Here is a 19,058-nt window from a genome sequence, read left to right on the forward strand (position 1 = left end):
GGGCTTCCCTAATGGCTCAAATGGTAAAGAATCCACCTGCCAATGCGGGAGACCCAGGTTCGACTCCTGGGTGGGAAAGATCCCCTGAAGAAGGGAATGGCTACCCACTCCAGTATTCTTGCCTGGAGAATTCCATGGACAGAGAAACCTGGAAGGCTACAGTCCGTGGGGTTGCAAAGAAGCAGACACAACTGAGCGACTAACACACACTAACATGGGACTCGACATGGGACTCGTGGAGAGTTACCTAGCCCTGCCTATCTCAGAGAACCTGGGGACCCTCGTAGATTTCTGACACAGGCCTCAGAATCTGTCCTGGGATCCATGAATGGCTTTCCAGGGCTGCCAAGAGTGGGGAGCAGTCAGGAGTCCAGGCCCACTAAATCAGAACCAGCCCAGTGCCTAGGTTTGGGGCCATGACCGAACCACTAGCTTCTGAAGCCTTCTGCTGCCTGCAGAGGGGCAGGAGTGGGGCGAGGAAATGCCACTGCCCTGAGAACAGACAGGGATGCCATGGTATGCTGAGCCAGTGTCCCACTGCGGAGAGAACAGATGCTTGATAAGCCCTGGACGACGAAGGAGGTAGGAGAGACACTCGGGGTGAGAGAGGAAAAGGACCGGCGATGAGCAGAAGTGATTAGTAATTGGTGACACTTTGGTAGCCACGGTGTCATCTTCCCTGTGGAGGCAAGGTCCAAATGTGTAGCTCAGCTTCTCTGCTTGTTGGGGAGAGAAGAGAGCAACCCATTCTCCCCGCCCCTAGCAGCCAGATTTTTGGGAGCCACAGCCAATGGGTGGGGTGGTCGGTTTTTTCCCAGTTAAGAAATGTGGCTTTCTGGGCAATGTTTGTTTGGGGTGGGGCTTTTGGGATCGACAGCAGACTTCCTGACCTCTCTGGGTCCTGAACTCTTCGTGGCTGTACTAACAGTAACTGCTGTAATAATGAGAGCAAACATATAAATCTCTGGTGTCCTGGGCACCGTGCTGAGTGCTGCGTGGAGAACTTGGTCCCCGTGACCGCCTGAGACCTGGGAGCGCTCACGTCTCTATTTGTAGACCAGGACATGGGGAGGGGTTCTGGGGGAAGCGGGACGGTAGTCAGGTGGCCAAGGTGTCAGGCTGGCCAAGTGACTGTGGAGCTGAGCAAGGGCTGTGATACCAAGGATCCGGAGTATCTTGGTTGGAGCTGGCAGGACCTGGGGCTTGGGTACTACCTTTCCTGCAGTGCAGGAAGAGGCTGAGTGATATAAAGATCACATTGATCCCAGAAGAAAAGCAAGGAGGACCACTTGCTTCCCCTGTGGGGGTCTCAGTTTTCTTCTGCTAGGAAACCAGAGACGCTGGGCTGCAGCTACGCACGGGCTGGTTCCCTATGCTTCACTAGTCACCGTCACTGCCCACACTTTCTGGAAGTTACCTGGAGAGCACTAATCAACCCAGAGATCTTGTTGACAAAGCTGAGGGCTGAGTTTCCACTGGAAAAAAAAGCAGCTTGCAGGAATAATTGTTGATAAGAAGTGGAAACATATCTAAGTAAACTATGAATCTCCTGTTCCACTGCCTAGAACCTCGTGGACTCCTGCCTGTGGGTTCTGCTCAGCTCCAAGAAGCTGCCAGCTCTCCCAAGGATGACAGGACAGTCGGCTGAGGAACAGTCTTGGTGAATGTCCAGTAGAGTGGGAGCCTGTGGCATGGCTTCTGTGCAGTGACCCACTACCTCTTGACACTAGCAGTCAGTCAGTCCATGACCTTTATCAGGTTCTCGAGAGTGAGGTATAGTCCCCAAAAAGTTAATTAAGAAGCACTTTCAGAAGAAAAGTTATTCCTGAAACCGCTGGGTCATTAGCCACTTCATTTACCATGCTTCAGTCAGCAATTAAACAGTTTGATCCACCTCAACCCTGTTCCTAGAGCCACAGTGCTGGGGGTCAGCCTCCCCTGGAAATAGCTAAGCCTGAGACGGAGGTGGCAGAAAAGCTTGGAAGAGGTTATGTAGCTACTCACACTCTTCCATAGGCCCTTTTCTTAGGCTGGAAGCTTCTTTCCAGGTGAAGGCCAAGGAGGCAGACACTGTCTGCATGACCACCTTATTCACTGCCCTGGTGGGAATCATGACCACACCTGGGATGTGTATGAAGCCTAAATCAAAATGAAATGTAGCCAGGCTAGCTTCCTCTGCTTCTCCCCTGAAACCTCATTGCATCATAAACTTTGCAGAGTTTTTCTATTTTTTTCATGACAATTTTCCAGCAGGTGAGGAATGGGTTACTTTTTCTGCTGTGTGTGGTAGCATCATACGGTGGCCCTGTTGACCCCTCCTCAAGAGACCGTGTGGGAGTGGCCTGATAGATTCATCTTAGATGGCTGTGAAGAGCTGGTCTAGGACCAGTAGTTGAAAACTCCTGGGGCTCTTTCATCTGTGCATAATGAAAAACTTTCTAGAGCCATCCAAAGAGAATGGGTTGGCCTGGGAGATAGTTCTCCAACAGAAAAGATATTTAAATACAGGCTAGAATATTATAGAAGGGATTTAAAATGGTTGGACTAGGAGATGTTAAGTTTCCTTTCAATCTTGAGATATTCTGAGATGACTGGTATCCATTGGGTTTTACTTTGGACATTGTAGTCTGCAGAATATAATTTCCAAATGCTCTCACCGTGTGTGTGTGTGTGTGTGTGTGTGTGTGTGTGTGTGTAGGAACTGAGGGGATGGTGGGGGAAGAAAGTGTTAGGCCGAGTTCTAACTCTGCAGTGCACTTTCCTCTCCCATTGCTCTCATGTCCACTCTGTTCCTCTCAGCTTCTTCCGGAAGGCAATGCTGAGATTGTTCTGGAAAAACAATGTGGGTATATGTTGGGGATGGGAGAGAAGGAAGAAAGGGCATGACCCCAACTGGCCATGAGACTAAGCTGAGCCTAAATTATACCAGAATGAAGAGATGACAGGTAAAAACTTGGGTAGGTCATACAGTGTTCGGCACTCTATGGGCAGAGTTGCAAGGATGATGAAATGAAAGCAACAAGAAAAGGGCGTGCACACATAAGCACATGTGCAATCGTGGCTGGCGTGTGCACAGGCTCACCCCCTCCAGAGACAGCCCGATGTGTGGTTGACTCCATGTGTGCCAATTTTAGGAAGAGAAGGAATTTTCTCCCCCTCTGCTGGGAAATCACATAGCTTTCCATTTCTTTCCAGAAGGAGAGGGAGCTTTGAGCTAATGTTCACAGTTAGAAAGCCCATTCTGATCAGTCCATTCCCAGCACAGCTAAGCGGGGAGCCCGCTCCTAGGCTCCCAGTCCCCACAGGACCCTTGCAAGGGGCCACATCCCTCCTGTTCTTCCTGGGCCTTAGCATCTGAGGGTGAAGGGGCCTCACCTGTTCCTTGGAGGGTCGGGGAGAGAACACAGTGAGGGAGTTTCATTCCTGACTGATCTTAAGGCCTCATCATGGTGGGAATTTGGCCTGGGAGTTGCACACTTTCAGACCTGGAAAAGACCTTAGAGGTCAGACCTCTGTCCACTGCTTGGTCCTCCCAGAGTCACAGCTTTGCCGCCCTCAGGAGTCCGAGGAGGTTCAGTGACGGCAACAGAGTTAAACCTGGCCCAGCGGCAAATCGATCCTTGTCTTATGAGGGCTCTGCTCCAGATACCCTGCAGCCCCAACCCCAGGAGACTGTCCTAAGCGAAACTCTGCATGGGGTCGTCCATTCAGCAGAAGCCACTGGAAGATGGGGTGCCTGCTATGTGAGCTGCCGGGCAGACGTGTGGGAGAGGCGGTGGTTGTGGCTTCGATGACTGGAAGGAAATATGTTATCTCCTCATTTCTTGCTAAGGCAGGGTCAGACCTGGGGTCAGACTCAGGCAGGGGTTTTGATGTGGGATGCAGAGCCTGGAGGAGTGGAAGCCAGGGGCTTTCTGCAGAGCTGAACCACTCCCCCTCTGCTTCTCTGAGGCTCAGTGCTAGGGGCATGGGTATTTCTAAGGCAGGGGCAGGAGGGGGTGGCTCTGGGGACAGTCCCAGCAAAGGCAGTGGGATGTTCTCACACTCAGAACATGAATTGGGGTGGGGGTTGTATGATGTGGCAAAGGGGGTAGTATTAAGTTGTTTTTTTCCACTTGTCCTTTTTTTACCCTGTGTCTTCGCCCCACTTTCCGTGAACTTGGACCTACAGGACCATCTTTCCTATAAGGACCACCCAGCAGTGCAAAGTTGCCTGGGGAGGAGAGCTCCACCTTTTGATGGGGGTTTTCCTGGATGAAAAGGGTTGCCAGGATGAAGAGAGATCCTGGCTGATTTGGGAGCCTTGGGAAAAAAAGAGCCATGACATTCTTCCGTGGTGACCTGGGGATGGTCCTGTCTGTTCCTCCCTGACTTTGTGGAGGTGAGGGGAGTCCAGGGCTTAGGGGGAGGAAACCACTGAGCTATGTCCCTTAGGAAAGGTGGCAGAGTGGAGATGCGGGGCTCAGCTGCCTCAGTTCAAATCTGGGCTCCAAAGATAATCATCTCCTCTGTGCCTCAGTTTCTCCATGCCTAGAGGTTGTTGTGAGGATTAAATGAGTGAGTGCACAGGAGGAATCTGGAGCAGGGCGGGAGTGAATACTAGCGCCCAGGAGAAGAGGGCCACCCTTTATCGGCCATTGCAGGCAGCCCATCCTTGCCTGGCCCCTGGCTTCACTGCTGGTCTGGCCGTGGGACCCTGGGCAAGTCTCAAAGTGCCCTACCTGGAGTTTGGTTTTTCCATCTGTAAAATGGGACTGCTCTGCATCTTGCGGGACGGTTAGGAGGTTACATGAGATCCCAGGTGGGAAGCTTAGCAGTCTGGCGCATGGTAGATACGCACACACTTTTCTCTGTAAGTTCAGGGATGGCGAGCTACTTGGATCTCAGACCTGACTTCTGAGTGTCTTAGGGGCTGAGGGCAGTGGTCCTTTCTATACCCAGTTGGCCCTCACCTCAGACTTCCTGCAGAGCAAGCCAGGAGTCTGGGAGATTGCCAAGGCTGTGGGGTAGGATCCTGAAGAGCCTGGTTGGCTGGGACCCTTGGGCAGTACAAGCAGAGGGAGCGGAGGAGAGCCTGGGGGCAGTGGCAACATATCTGTGCCCTGCAGGTATCCCTCCTCCACCCATGGTCCTTGGGAGAGGGTCAGCCATGTCCACGTTATCTCAGTAGGGTCCACTGACACTCTCCTCACATGTTCCTTGGGGGCACACAGGTTAGGGGGCTGGCAGTCCTAGGACTGAGCCCAGGTCTGGATGCTTCTTGGGCTGTCCCTCCCCCTGCCTAGGCAGACCACTAGGAGGCAGAGAAACAAAAGCTGAGGGTCTGAACCTTCCCCATTGGGGGGTTTGCCTTAAAGGCCTTTCCAGGGCTCAGGGTCAGACACCTGTGTATCTGTTATCTCCCAAGCTACTTCCTATTGGTGTTAGCAAAGGGGGGAAGAGTGTGTGTGTGTGTGTGTGTGTGTGTGTGTGTGTATGTCTGGGTAGACAAGTAGCACTGGGTGTGGGTGAAGGTGGGAAGGGTGAAATTCGACCAGCCCCAGCTTGGTGACCCATCATACCACTAAGACCCAGAGTCTGGACACCAGAGTCAGCCCACCTTCAGCCTTCGCCAAGGCCGGGGGTGTTGAGCATGTCTGGGAAAGAGCTAAAAGTGGCAGAAAACATCCTGTTTGAAAGCCATGCATTGCTGTATTTAACCCCTGCAGCACCTGCTCCACCTACACCCGGGCTCCACAGACCATACACCCCAGACACCTGTCTTTAAAGCCATCCCAAGAGGCCAGGTCCAACTGCACTGTCCCCAGCGCCCAGGCGCCGGTCTCCTTCCCACCCTCCAGAGCCTGCCAGACCACCCTCTGGCCCTGCTCCTCCAAGCATCCCTAAAACCTGGAGTGGGGGCCACGGGAGCAGTCAAGCTCCCGACACCCTCTGCAGCAAGGAAGCTGCTTCCATCTGCCCTCCCGCTGGATGCTGCTCACGCCCCCCACCAAGACAGGGTGGTTCCTGGCTGCCAGCTGGACTCCTGCCCCTTCAGCCCTGCCAGTGATGACATGGCACGTCTGCCCCCAACAGATCACTTCTGTTTTCAGTCTCCATTTGGAGGACCAAAGTTCCTGGAAAGAGGCTCACATCCTCCCTGGTGGGCCCTCTAGAGCTCCAGTGGTGAGATCAACACAGGGCTGTACATAAAGTATTTATTTCCCTTTTTTTCATTTCAGAGTCCTTTTGGTTGGAAGCATCTGCGAACCCTCACAGAAGGGCACCCCTTGGCCTGACTTCCCTGTCCCCCTGCTCCTACAGGTGGGTGTTTCCTCCTCAGCCACAACCTCTGGGCTTCTTGTTTTCGAGGGGTGAGGCGGGCAGGGATGTTGAATGGGAGCAAATCAGAAGGCGGTGGTCAGAGGGAGGAAGAGATACTCCCTGCCTTTGGCAGATGTGGCTGGGTGCATCCTGTGTCAGCAGAGACCACAGCAGCCCGAAGCTGAGACCCAGAGCTGGGCCCAGGTCGGGGTGGGGGCTCAGAGGGAGGGGCTTGCAGACACCCTGGCCAGGACCCCAGGAGGTCATCAGCAAGGCGGTATTGCCAGCCCAACTCCCATCTCCTTTGTCTCTCCTGCCCTCCGCAGTCTCTGCCCTTCACTCCTAACACTACCAGCTCTCAGGCCATAGATGCCTAGACCTCTTCTCCACCTCTGGACTCTGGTCCTGGGTCCTGGCTTCTTGGTAGCAGCATGTAACCCTAGTTCGGGCTGAGTTGTCTCTTAGTTCACCTGAAATTGTCCTGCTCACTGTGGGCCTCTGGCTGCTGGGTCCAGCCTTCTGTTGGGCCTAACCCAGTGCCTGGGGCCCCACTCCGGGGGCCAGCAACCTTCCTGACATCACCCTGTTACAGGAAGGCACAGTTGCGGTGCTGTGTTGTCACATTCTGCCAACTCTCTTGCGTCATCACATCTTCTGTGAGCCCAGATGATGCTGAATACTTGTTAGGCTGATTTGACCAATTTCCTCCCACCCCCACACTTAATTTCTCTTTTTTCCACCAAATCCCCCAGATGTTGGCCTCTGAATGACACAGTCTATAGCAATATCACCATGACGGGGAGTTGCAACATCTCAGCTGACCTAGGGTTAAGCCACAGGCATCCTAGACAGTTTCTCCTCCTGGGGCCTCTGGGGTCCCTGCCCACTCTCTGGATATGTATGTCATGCTCCAGAAGCCTGGAGTCAGCATAGACTTCCTACGGGTTGTGGGGACAAGGCTGAAAAACTAAGGACACTCTCTCTTTTATTTTTGTTTTAACAACTAGGCAATGTTTTATATATACAGATGAGCATATAAAACAGATAATAGTATCTTAGTAGTAGTAGTAATGGGGCTTCCCAGATGGCTCAGTGGTAAAGAATCCACCTGCCAATGCAGGAAGCATGGGTTCAATTCCTGGATCTGGAGAAGGAAATGGCAACCCACTCCAGTTTTCTTAACTGGGAAATCCCATGAACAGGGAGCCTGGTGGGCTACAGTCTTTGGAGTTGCAAAGAGTCAGGCAAGACTTAGTGACTAAACACACACACACACACACACACACACACCATAATACCTACCACTCAAAGAAATTGAATATGGCTAGTATGTAATGCCTCTGCAAGTCCTCCCCAATCTCACTGCATCAAAAGTTTCTGTTAATCATTTCTTTGTTCTTTTTTTTTTTAAGTGTTTCTCTCTCTGTCTCTGTGCATGTGTGTATATAAAAACATTATAGCTTAACAACTATCAACTTTGCTATGATTGGGCTGGGCAACAGGGTCACTGTTATTAAAGTTCCCAGGAAAAGAAAAGCTGAAGGAGAAAGTTGGAGGATCTGCTAGGTCTGTCTGGGATCGGGGACCCTCTACCCCTTCAGGACTGACAGTACCTGTCCTTAACAGTCCCACTTCCTTCCTTTAGCTTAAAAGTCTTCATGGATTATTTTTTGCAATATTAAATCTTTGTTTTGTACATTTGGTAACTGCTGCTGCTAAGTCGCTTCAGTCATGTCCTACTCTGTGCGACCCCATAGACGGCAGCCCACCAGGCTCCCCCGTCCCTGGGATTCTCCAGGCAAGAACGCTGGAGTGGGTTGCCATTTCCTTCTCCAATTCATGAAAGTGAAAAGAGAAAGTGAAGTTTCTCAGTTGTGTCTGACTCTTAGTTGCTAGAGAACCTCAATGTTTGGACTTCTCTGGGCCTCATCTGTAACAAGTAATAATAGTAGTACTTGCAAGGGACTTCCCTGGAGGTCCAGTGGTTGGAACTCCGTGCTTCTACTGCAGGGGGCACAGGTTCAAACCTTGGTCAGGGAACTGGGATGCCGCAAGCCGTAACAACAACGATAATAACAATAATAATGATAATAGTACTTGCCTCATTGGAGTGAGTTGAAGATGGACTGAAAAAAGACCCTCCTGGTCTTTGATGTACCTTGGCTCAGGTCAAGGGCCTAGTCGTTGGAAAGAAGCTCGGAGTCCCCAAGGGCCCCTGGAAGCCACCTCTGTCAGTGGGATGACGTGGCACTGCGGTATGGGAGGGGGTAGGGTGCTTGGCCCCTCGCCACCGACTTTCTCACTCGATTTCCTTCTGTCCTGAGGCCAAGGCACTTAAACCTGTAGTGACCCTTGTGAGGACTCAGATAAAACTGGGAGGCAGCCCTGTCTGAAAGCTTTCACCAGGCAGGAGGGACCCCAGACAGCCCTGAGCTAGCAGCCAGCAGGATTGCAGCCAGCAGGTGAAGCCGAGGTCCCGGCTTGCCCAAGGGAAGGCTTGTCAGCTGCTTCCTCAGAAGACTCTCCCAGAGCTATTACATCTTGTCCCCTCTGTCTCTTTCCCCTCCTTCTTCAAGTGTGAAATCCATTTCTAGATGATAATGCCTATTTATAAAAGCAGCCTCTGAAAACAAAATTAGTTCCTGGTATACGACTCACGTTACTCAGAAGGACGTTCAGAACAATGTGTTGAATTTACATTCAATAAATTGTAAGGGAGAAGGGGGAGGGGGAAGGCTTTGATGACCTTGGTACCAGGACAGCCAGGTCACCAGGCTGTCCATCCTGAGCCGTGGGGCTGCTTGGAGCTGGCATGACAGGGTCTGCTGTAGGCAGGTAATCTGTCCTCTTCCCCTCGCCCTCAAGGATAGAGGGGCTAAGGGTGTCCCTCTGTGTACAAGGCTGTTGGAGCCCCCCCCCCACTTTTGGAGGGGACCCTGGGCAAAGAGGCCTCTGATCTGCAGCAGGTCCACTGCTGAGGTACAGCTGAGGCCAGTGGTGTGCGTATCATTCACAAGAACCTTCCTCACACCCAGTGAAGTAAAACGCATTCTTCAGATGAGGACAGTGGGACGCAGAGAGGCGGGACCCCTCACCCAAATGAGCCCTGCCCATAGGTGCCAGACAGGGCCTCTGGTCCTCCGGGCTTTGACGCCAGGCCACGCCATGAGCATCGCCACAGCGCCCCCTGCAGACGTGCTCCAGCCTGTCTGGGGAGACCCGCTTCTGCTCATGGCCGGCAGCCTCAGGAGGGTGAGCTGGTGGTACCCAGAGCCACGAAGGGAGGGTGCTGAGGATCCCACTGAGGACTGGGCCCTGGGGAGCAGCTCGACTTTGCTGAGCTTCCGGCAGAAGGGCTACCAGCGGCCTCATGCCCGCCTGCTGTTCTTGCAGCCATGGAGGCGACTGCGGCCAGCACTTCCTTACCTGACCCCGGCGACTTTGACCGGAACGTGCCCCGGATCTGTGGGGTGTGCGGGGACCGAGCCACCGGCTTCCATTTCAACGCCATGACCTGCGAAGGCTGCAAAGGCTTCTTCAGGTGAGTCCCCTGCGAGAGCGAGGAGTAGAGGGTGAGGAACAAGGTTTCCCGCAAAGAGACCCTGCGTGTTCTGTGTCTCCTTCCTCGCCAGGCCCAGAAACACTCCCGTTCTCACAGCCCCCTGGGGCAACAGGGTCTGTTTCTTCCTCCTCTGCCGTCAGCTGTAGCTGGTCCTCTGGCCCAACTGCTTCCTAGGTGGAAGCAGTTCATGTGAACCCCCATCCTTCCATTACCCCTTGACATACAGCCCCCTGCACCCACCCATGTCCTTCCAGAGTGAACCTCCTACCACTGATGATCAGAGCTTCCTAGTCCAAGAGACTGGCATGGCCTCCAGGAGGCCCAGGAACTCGGCCTCAGAGCACGCACCCCCACCCTCTCCCCTCCGGCCACCATCCAAATCAAACCATCCCCTGGAACAAGGGAAATGACATCCCTAGTTGGACCTCCCTACCTGATCTGTGCACCACGGCTTGCTTATCAAAGTTGGAAAGCTAACCTCAGAGTGTGGAGGAAAGCACACGCATTCTGGTTTGGTCAGGGCTAGTTTTTCTGCGAGCAGCCTCTTCTCTTTTAATGTAGGCCCAGCATTACCAGTGCAAATTGTATGGAAAAGTCCTGGAAGAGCTGGACAAAGGCTATTCCCACCTGGAGCCAGGGAGGGAGGAGAGAGAAGTGAGGAATGGCAGGGTAGGATTCAAAACTAGGAGAAGTTAGCATTTTGCATATTTTGGAGAGAGAAACAGAATGGAGCCTGGAAGAAGGCAGCCAAAAATGAGCTTCTATATAATAGTCTTGCTGGGGGTGAGTAAAGCTAATGGCAGGGCTTTCCATCAAAGAGAGGAAAGAGCAAATCAAGTCCAGAACAAGGAATCCATTTCCCTGAACTGGCACTGAGGGCAGTGTGAATCAGAGGCCTCAGGACTTGTGTGGTGGTCCCCCCACAACTCAGGGACCCCTGGGCTCTATAAAGACAGGCTCCTGACTCACCTGCCCTCTACAGCAGAAACTGGCAGGCCTGGAGTTTGATTGCCTTGAGCCACTGTTCTGAGGCCCCTTGAGTCTGAGCTGACTGACAGCCACTACTCCCTCCTGCAAGGCCTGGCATTATGGTCAGCAAGCTGCTTTTATCTTGCTTCCCTGTCCTCCGTCTACCTTATAACTTTACTGCCTCTGCCTTGATGACAGCCCAGGCTGCACTTTTTGAAGAGCCAGCATCTCTGTCGTTGTTTGGCTTGAATTCTGTTTTATAAAACACACACAGTTGGTCCTCATTGTTTGTGGAGTCCACATCTGCAAATCTGACAACCTGGTAAACTTTACTTGTCATCCCCAGGTCAATACTTGCAGCATTGGCGTTTCTGGACACGTGCTGAGTGGAGAAAAATTCCTCTTCTCATTGCACACGTTCCCAGCCAAGGTTGAACCAGACATTCTGCCTTCTGTTTCAACTCTCACCCTGTGAATAAGTGTCCTGTTCTTGGTCTGTTTAGTGCCATCCTTTTTGCATCTTTGTACCATCTGATAGTGATTTCAATGTGTAAGGTGGCAACCAAGCATGGTGCTGAAATTCTTTCAGGTTCTCCTAAGCATGTTAAAGCTGGAAGGTGCCTTACAGAGAAAAGACATGCTAAACAAGCTTTGTTTAGATGTGGGCTGTAGAGCTGTTGGCTGTGAGTTCAATGTTAATGAGTCAACAACATGTATTAAATGAGGTACGTTTAAATAGATGCCACACATGAAGCAAAGTTATTTACTGATGGATTGATGAAAGCATTGTGACCAGAGGCTCACAGGAACCTAATCCACATTCTCCTAGGAGCGATGATTCAATATTTGCTGGTTCAGCATCCATGGTGGCTTTATGAATGTAACTACCATAAAGAACAAGAATAGACTGTCTGCACGTAATTTCTCCTCCTCTCTCCCCTCCACATACTTCTCCTCCTCTGCTTCATCCATATACTATTTGATAATCTTCCGCTTTAGTCTATTTCAAATAGCTGTTTGAGAATTCCATTGTCAGTTGTATCTGTCTGCAGAATCCTCTTCCTGGGTAGGAAGGCCTCTGTCAGAAGGAGGTCCTTCTCTGTGTTGGGTACCGCATCCTTGAGAACACAAAGATAGCACAAGTCCTTGCTCTCCAGAAGCTCTCTAGGCCCTGCAAAAGCAGTTCTCAAGGAAAAAGCATTACCTTAGGGTTGAGCCACTGACCATATTCTAACCCCTGGGATATAAGCCCATTTGACTATTGAGTGTTTGATTGACTTCTAAATCAAACTAAATTGCTCTAGAAGTGAGTTGTGGTCATTTCAGCAAGTCTAAGACTCATAATCAAACCAAAGTGTGATTATGGGGGTTGGTTGGTTCTATTGACCTATGGTCAAGAATTAGAGACTATTGCCAGCCAGTTACTCCTGCAAGCCACTTCATGTTGTTTCTACTTCCTGCTCCTCTGGAATACATGCAATCCATAGAGAAAGATGCTATTTCCAGTGAGAATAGAAGGTTGGCATGGACAGGCTTATAGATGGTTATATGTCTTGGTAGCATAACCTAATATGTTAAAAGGTGAAGACATCACTTTGCCAACAAAAATCCGTATAGTCAAGGCTACTGTCTTTCCAGTGGTCATGTATGGTTTTGAGAGCTGGACCATAAAGAAGGCAGAGCTCCGAAGAATTGATGCTTTCAAACTGTGTTGCTGGAGAAGACTCTGAATACTCATTGGAAGGAGTGATGCTGAAGCTCCAATATTTTGGCAACCTGATGCAAAAAGCCAACTCATTGGAAAAGACCCTTATGCTGGGAAAGATTGGAGGCAGAAGGAGAAGAGGGTGACAGAGGATGAGATGGCTGGATGGCATCACCTATGGCAATGGGCATGAACTTGGGCAAACTCTGGGAGATGGTGAGGGACAGAGAGGCCTGGTGTCCATGGCCAGGAGAGGATGGTGAGGGACAGAGAGGCCAGGCTGCAGTCCATGGGGTTGCAAAGAGTAGGACACACCTAGATGACTGAACAATGTTAACAACCAAATCATAAGCAAGAGCCACAGGGGGAAAATATGCAGATCTACTATAAAGCATAGATAGATAGATAAAGATATATAGAGAGAGAGTGAGTGATGATCTGTGGATGAATCTCTGGTCATGAATGGCTTTGTCCAAATTCTAATATAAGGGAAGGTGCAAAGGATGAGAAGAAAATCAGAAAGACCCCTTTGATGAAGAGAATGAAGAATATGGTGAAGTTTAAAATCCTTGCCTGAAAGGCAAGCCTGAGAAACAGATCGCCGTTTGCCTCTCTGTGTTGTCGCCTTCCTCCTCATCAGGACTCCATGAAGCTGATATTTGCAGTAAGCACCAAGCTGACAAAGACGATGTGGAGCAATGCCTCCTTATTTGTGAGCCCCGAGGTGCTCAGGGACCTCATTTATGACGGGTTTGGGGAAGTGTAGGCTTGTGAGGATCCAGGAACATGAGGAATGTTCTGGCTCTCAGGAAGTTCACCCAAATGATATTTGCAGGAGCTGTGATGTGAAGGGAGGCAGAGAAATGGGGCAGGTGTCCAGCGACTCAAAGTGCTTAAAGGCAGTAGAGTAAACCAAGAGGCGAGAAGTGGCCGCTCAGGTTGTTCCTTGGACAAGTGAATCAGTCACCAAGAGGTCAGTGTTGCTAGAGAGAACTTTGTCCAGGTCAGCTTGGCAGCTGCTCAAGGATGTGAATGGAAGAGAATGAGGAGGGTCATGTTCAGAGCAGCCAAGAGTGATGTTTGGAAGTTTGGATGGAGAAGCCAGATATTTGGAGAGGGGACGCCACTGGAGGTGTCAAGAAAGGCAGCTCCCTGGACATGAGGAAGGTCGTACATTTCTTTCTGGTCAGTTTTATTTCTTTAAGAACCCAGCTCTCCTCAGGGCTCACTGGTGTGAATTCCCTCTCGGTGCTACTTGGGAATCCTCTCTGTGTCCTGGCAATAGAGGTGCCCATGGAGAGGATGGGCAGAGGTCACCCCCACTTCCAACCTGCCCATCTCGGGTCCGGCCTCTGTCCTTCTCTGTCCTACATGAGTCCTTCAAATAGCACCTGCTTCCTGCCTGTGGACTCTAGGGGGACAGACTTTTGACACCTGCTTCAGCTGGAATTGAGATATGGTAGATTCATGTTAAAGACCATATTACATAAGAATCCCAGAGACTTTGGAATCCAACCAATCTTGATTCTAATGTCAGTTTTCACACTTTTTAGCTGTGTGACATTAAACAAATTATTTCACTTTCCATTGCCTTTTTGTATCACCTATAAAATTGGGAGGATACCTATCCCACTAGGCTGTTGAGAGCCTCAGAGAGAATATGTAAAGTGCTGGAAGAGAAGGCTCTTGATAAACGGTGCTTTTAATCACTGTTCCTTTGCAGTTTCTGGGAACAGATAGTCCTCTCCTATCCTCTCTTATGGGACCTGGAACATATGTAACTGTGATGTGTCAGCAAGGGTCTCTGGTAAAAGGTCCCCAAACAGGAGTTAAATATCAGATATGAGAAAGCAAGGGCTTGTCCAGGGAGCTCTAGAGACCCTCGTGTCAGTCAAGAACTCTGTGGGACCTGATTGGCACTCAGAGAAACTGGACATTGGTCGCTGTAAGTCACAGAGGGCTGTGGGTCTAGATATCAGAAGCAACAACACATGAAGCGAAGATATGTTTCGAGCCTCTCTACCTATGGAGCCCCACACCAGCCACGCTGAGAGTCAGTGGAGACGTGCTGACTGCTTCCAAGGTCTCAGATTCGTATGGGAAAGTCACACACTGCTGTCTTCAGCCACCCGTCAGCACTCCCTCCCACTGCCTCTGCCTGCCAGTTCCTCTCCCTTCCCTTTATTTAGTGCTTAAGCACTAAAGGTGCAGTAAAGGTCCTGCTTCCTTTACATAATCCTTACAACACCCTCTCTGTAGGGTTGTTTCCGTTTTACAGATGTGGAAACTAAGACATGGGGAGATTAAGTGACTTGCCCAAGGTTGTGCGTTAGAATGTAAGCCCAAATAGATCCATGTGACCAAAGCCTGTGTTTCCTTTAAATTTTTAAAATAGTTATAAAGGGTGGTGTTTATTTGTTGCTGTATTTGGTCCTATGAATAACTCCTGTGAATGTTTTTTTTTTTCTTTTTAGATGTAGACAGTTCAAAAGGGGACATAAGTGAAAAATAAATCTTCCCAATCCAGTTCTCAGGTCCCTACATGAGACTGGTGTACCCATTTCCAGGATAATGGCTTTACTGTATGAGTAAAGGCTCCATCCACTTTACATACTGGTAGACACAGGCAGATCTTAAAGTGCTTTATTGCACTTTACAAATGTTGTGTTTTTTTACAAATTGAAGGCTTGTGGCAATTCTGCATTGTCAGATGATAATTAATAGTTTTTAGTGAGAAAGTATTTCTTAATTAAGGTGTGTACATTGTTTTTATAGATGGAGTGCAACTGAACACTTAACAGAGCACAATACAGCATAAACATAAGTTTTACGTGCACTGGGAAACCAGACATTTGTGTGACTCACTTTATTGCTATATTGGCTTTATCATGGTGGTCTGGAACAAAACTGCCATGTGGCAATATATACCTGTCTTGCTGAAGTGCTCTCCAGAAAAGAGGCCTGTGCTCCTTACCATCAACCTTCCTTTCCTTAAAGTTGGCTTTTCTTTTTTAACTCATCTGCTGAGAAGCCCTGGTGGTCACCACACAAAGTAAGCCCGGTAGGTCTCACTATCAGACCACACAGACCTTTGGTATCAGGAGCTCTAGCAGGAGCCTGCACCTGGACCAGGCTCTGGAATTTCTCTGACACTGGAGCTGCAGTAGAGACACAGCTCAGAGCTAGCACTTGGTCTTGTACATTACACGGTGTGTCTCTGCTGGCAGGGATCACCTACTCAAGAAGGACCCTCCCGAAAAATAAAAATAAAAAAGAAGGACCCTCCCGTCCCAGGCCTGAGACCCTGGCCCAGGCACCTGATGCTTTTGTGAGCTGCCTGTCTCATGTTTTGATGAATTGGTCTCTGGCAGAAGAATCGGTCAATGTCCTCTCTCACCCCAGCTTTCTAGAAACTGCATCTATATTTAGCCTGGTTGCACCACCACTACCCCCCTTTCCTGAGCTAGGATGTAATTGCCAACCACCCAGAGGATGAGGCTGAGAGCGCTTCTGAGGAAATGGGCTCCCATGGAAACCTGAGGCTCTTGTTTCTCAAAACCAAACCAACTCAGGCAATTAGCTTTGGGAGGAAGGCAGGGCGGGGTCTGGATCTTGAGGACAAAGTGCAGAGCCAGAGCTGGCCAGTCTGGCTGCCCTGACTCCTCATGGGCAGAGACCAGATGACAGCCACACGTGTACAAGTGGCTTGCACCTTAGAAGGCGGCAGAACAGGACGAACTAGGACTCGGAGCCCAGGGAAATGGTCCTGGCAAACAACCGATGTGCCTGAGGGCTGGCTGCAGAACCCGGGCTCCGGGAAGGGCCTGGGTCTGCTGTTGGAGTTGGTGAAGGTGGTTTCTGCCCCCACCCCCTGCCCCGGACGCTGAACCCCACAGCCCAGAGCGTGATGATGTTCTTCACGAGGCACAGCCTCTGTCTCCCCAGCCACTATCCAGCTCCTTGCCTCTGATTCTGTCTGTAGAGGAGCTGAGGGAGGGCTGGTTACTGCATGTTTTCATAATAATAATTTTAGAGCTCCATGCATCCATAGGCTGCTTTCTGCTTTGCTCAAACAATGTGGAGACATAATTCAAGGTTGGTGGGTTCCAGGACAAGGGGTGGCAAAGGATGAGAAGCCCAGGCTGCATTCGTACCCTGGCCTGAGCCCTGCTGTGAGGTCGTGTGCTTGACCACATCCTTCTCCCTCCCTTCCTCTGCCCCTCCTTTCCTCTCCCCTCCACCTCCTCCTGTCTCTCCACTTCCCTCTCCTCGCCATGGTCTTGGTCCTCTTCCTCCTTCTGTCTCTATCTCAGTTCTCTTGGGCTTCATACTCCGAGTACACGGTTGAAAGCAAGGACACGGGCCCCGGCCCCCAGCATCTTTTAACCCAGCTCTGCACCCCTCGGAGTCCTATCCCAGCCTCTGTGGAGTCCACTCCTGTTGTCGGGCAAAGTCGGGCTGAGCGGCCGTCTCCAGCTTTCCCGGGTGAGGCCTCAGCTTTGCAGCATGAGAAAGATGAAAGGAAAAGGATGACGTTTCAAACTCTCTTTCCAAGCAAATTTGCAGTTGAGGGAAGTGCCCACCAAGGAGGGTCAGAGGTGAGGCCCGCAGAGCTTGAGGAAGGAGAGGCCTCGACAGGACACTGGGGCCCCCTCCCTCTGGGGCCTTGAGAAGCTCTCGGCCCCCAGTGCAGGGCTGTGAGAGGCTTCGGCTCGCATGTCTAGAGGTACCATGATGTGTGTTCTTTTTGGTGCCCATGGCTCTCGAAAAAGAACAGGGTGACTGTGAACCAGACCAGACAGTGGGTGGGAGGACAGGGAAGCCTCTCAGCTGCCTCTCAGCTAGCTACCCCAGGCAAAATGCCCAGCTGTTAAAAAAAAAAAGGAAATGAGAGTTTGCTCTAATTAGAAACTTCTGGTCCTTAAGTAGGTTTAGAGGATCATGGGCATTCTGGGGCCTGAGCATTTATGGTAACAGGTGGCACCTCAGGAACTACCAGGTGAGAAAGAGAGAAAGGAGTGAAGGGGGATCTGGTCCTGGAACACACAGATGGGTCTCATTTCAGGCTAACTGAGGTGCTTCCATGTTCCTCTGTTCCTCTGGGAAGCTGCGGTAAATGTATGCAGGCACAAGGAGAAAGGGTTTCTCTTTCCATAGGCAAGATCTTGGAAAGACTTGCAAGATGCAGTCTTTCCCTGGGGGGTCGCTGCAGGGGCTGGCTGGGGGTAAACCACCAAATAGCGAACACCCCCACCTCCCCGTGTTGCCCAGTCTGCTGGTGGCCCCTTGGGTATGAGGGCTGTGATGGGAGGGTACCAGGGGCTGAGGTCCAAAGCCAACAGCGGCTATTTCCCAGGTGACTGCGTGTCCTTTGCCTTGAGCTGTTCTCAAGGGCCAGCTGCCTGGAACCTTCTGCCTGTGGGCTCAGCTTCATCAAGCTCCTTGAATTTCTGGGGATGAAACAGTATCCAAGAAGCTAAGAACTCACATTCCTAAGGCCTTCCCTGGTGGCTCAGATGGTGAAGAATCAGCCAGTAATGTGGGAGATCCACGTTCCATCTCTGGGCTGGGAAGATCCCTTGGAGAAGGGAATGGCTACCCACTCCAGTATTCTTGGGCTTCCTGGTGACTCAGACAGTAAAGAATCAGTCTGCAATGTGGGAGACTCAGGTTCTATCCCTGGGTCGGGAAAAGTCCCTGGAAAAGGGAATGGCTACCTACTCCAGTATTCTTATCTGAAGAATCCCACGGACAGAGGAGCCTGGTGGGCTACAGTTCCATGGGGTCACAAAGTGTTAGACATGACTGAGTGACTAACACTTTCACACTCCTAAGACCCCAACTTGGGAGTCTTTATTCTTTGCTAAATTGCTTCACTGTAAGAGGAACCTCTAGGAAGATAGCCTCTGCTGCTACTGCTAAGTCACTTCAGTCGTGTCCGACTCTGTGCAACCCCATAGACGGCAGTCCACCAGGCTCCTCTGTCCATGGGATTCTCCAGGCAAGAGTACTGGAGTTGGGTGCCAAGATGGCCTCTATGCAGCCTCATAAAAGTCCCATGTGCTGTAGCTGGCAGCAGGGGAGAAAGCCAGAATTAGGAAAATGAACCTTTGGGCTTGCATAAACACACACAAAGCTAAAGGCAATGAAAGCTGCTCTGCAGATTTCAGTATTTATTAAAAAAATTTTGTTAGGTTAATTCACTTGTATTTCCTGTGTAATAAAAAAAGAGAAGGAGGAGTAGAGGACTTTAAAGGTAAATAAAAGCAAGGATGGGGGAAGAATCAGCAGTAAACAGGAGGAGGGCATGTTGGCACACATGGCAAGTCAGAGGGTTGGGCAGGGGTGGCCCCTGAGAGGGGCCAGGGGCTTGGCTGGGCGCCCATTCTCCCTAGGAGTCTTGGAGCCAGGGGCTTGGCCAGCCCGTCTCACGGTCACAGGCTCTCTCACGCAGGCAGGGCTGAGGGGCTGCGAGGTGGGTGACCCAGCGGAGGGCCCCTGTTCTCTCTCGGCAGGCGG

The 19,058-nt window shown here is 50.9% G+C and overlaps 1 protein-coding gene across 1 annotated transcript in view; it reads left to right on the plus strand.

The window, feature by feature from the left end:
* VDR (vitamin D (1,25- dihydroxyvitamin D3) receptor) overlaps positions 1-19,058 on the plus strand; it is a 105,382-nt gene that overhangs the window by 65,095 nt on the left and 21,229 nt on the right. The window contains exons 2-4 of the mRNA XM_010837550.1: positions 6,222-6,303; positions 9,697-9,845; positions 10,427-10,519. Coding sequence (XP_010835852.1) covers positions 9,699-9,845; positions 10,427-10,519 — 240 coding nt within the window. The 5' untranslated portion in view covers positions 6,222-6,303; positions 9,697-9,698. The remainder of the gene's footprint in view (positions 1-6,221; positions 6,304-9,696; positions 9,846-10,426; positions 10,520-19,058) is intronic.

This window comes from Bison bison, unplaced genomic scaffold, assembly GCF_000754665.1.
Source record: "Bison bison bison isolate TAMUID 2011002044 unplaced genomic scaffold, Bison_UMD1.0 scf7180017864077, whole genome shotgun sequence".
Classification (NCBI taxonomy): Eukaryota; Metazoa; Chordata; class Mammalia; order Artiodactyla; family Bovidae; genus Bison; species Bison bison.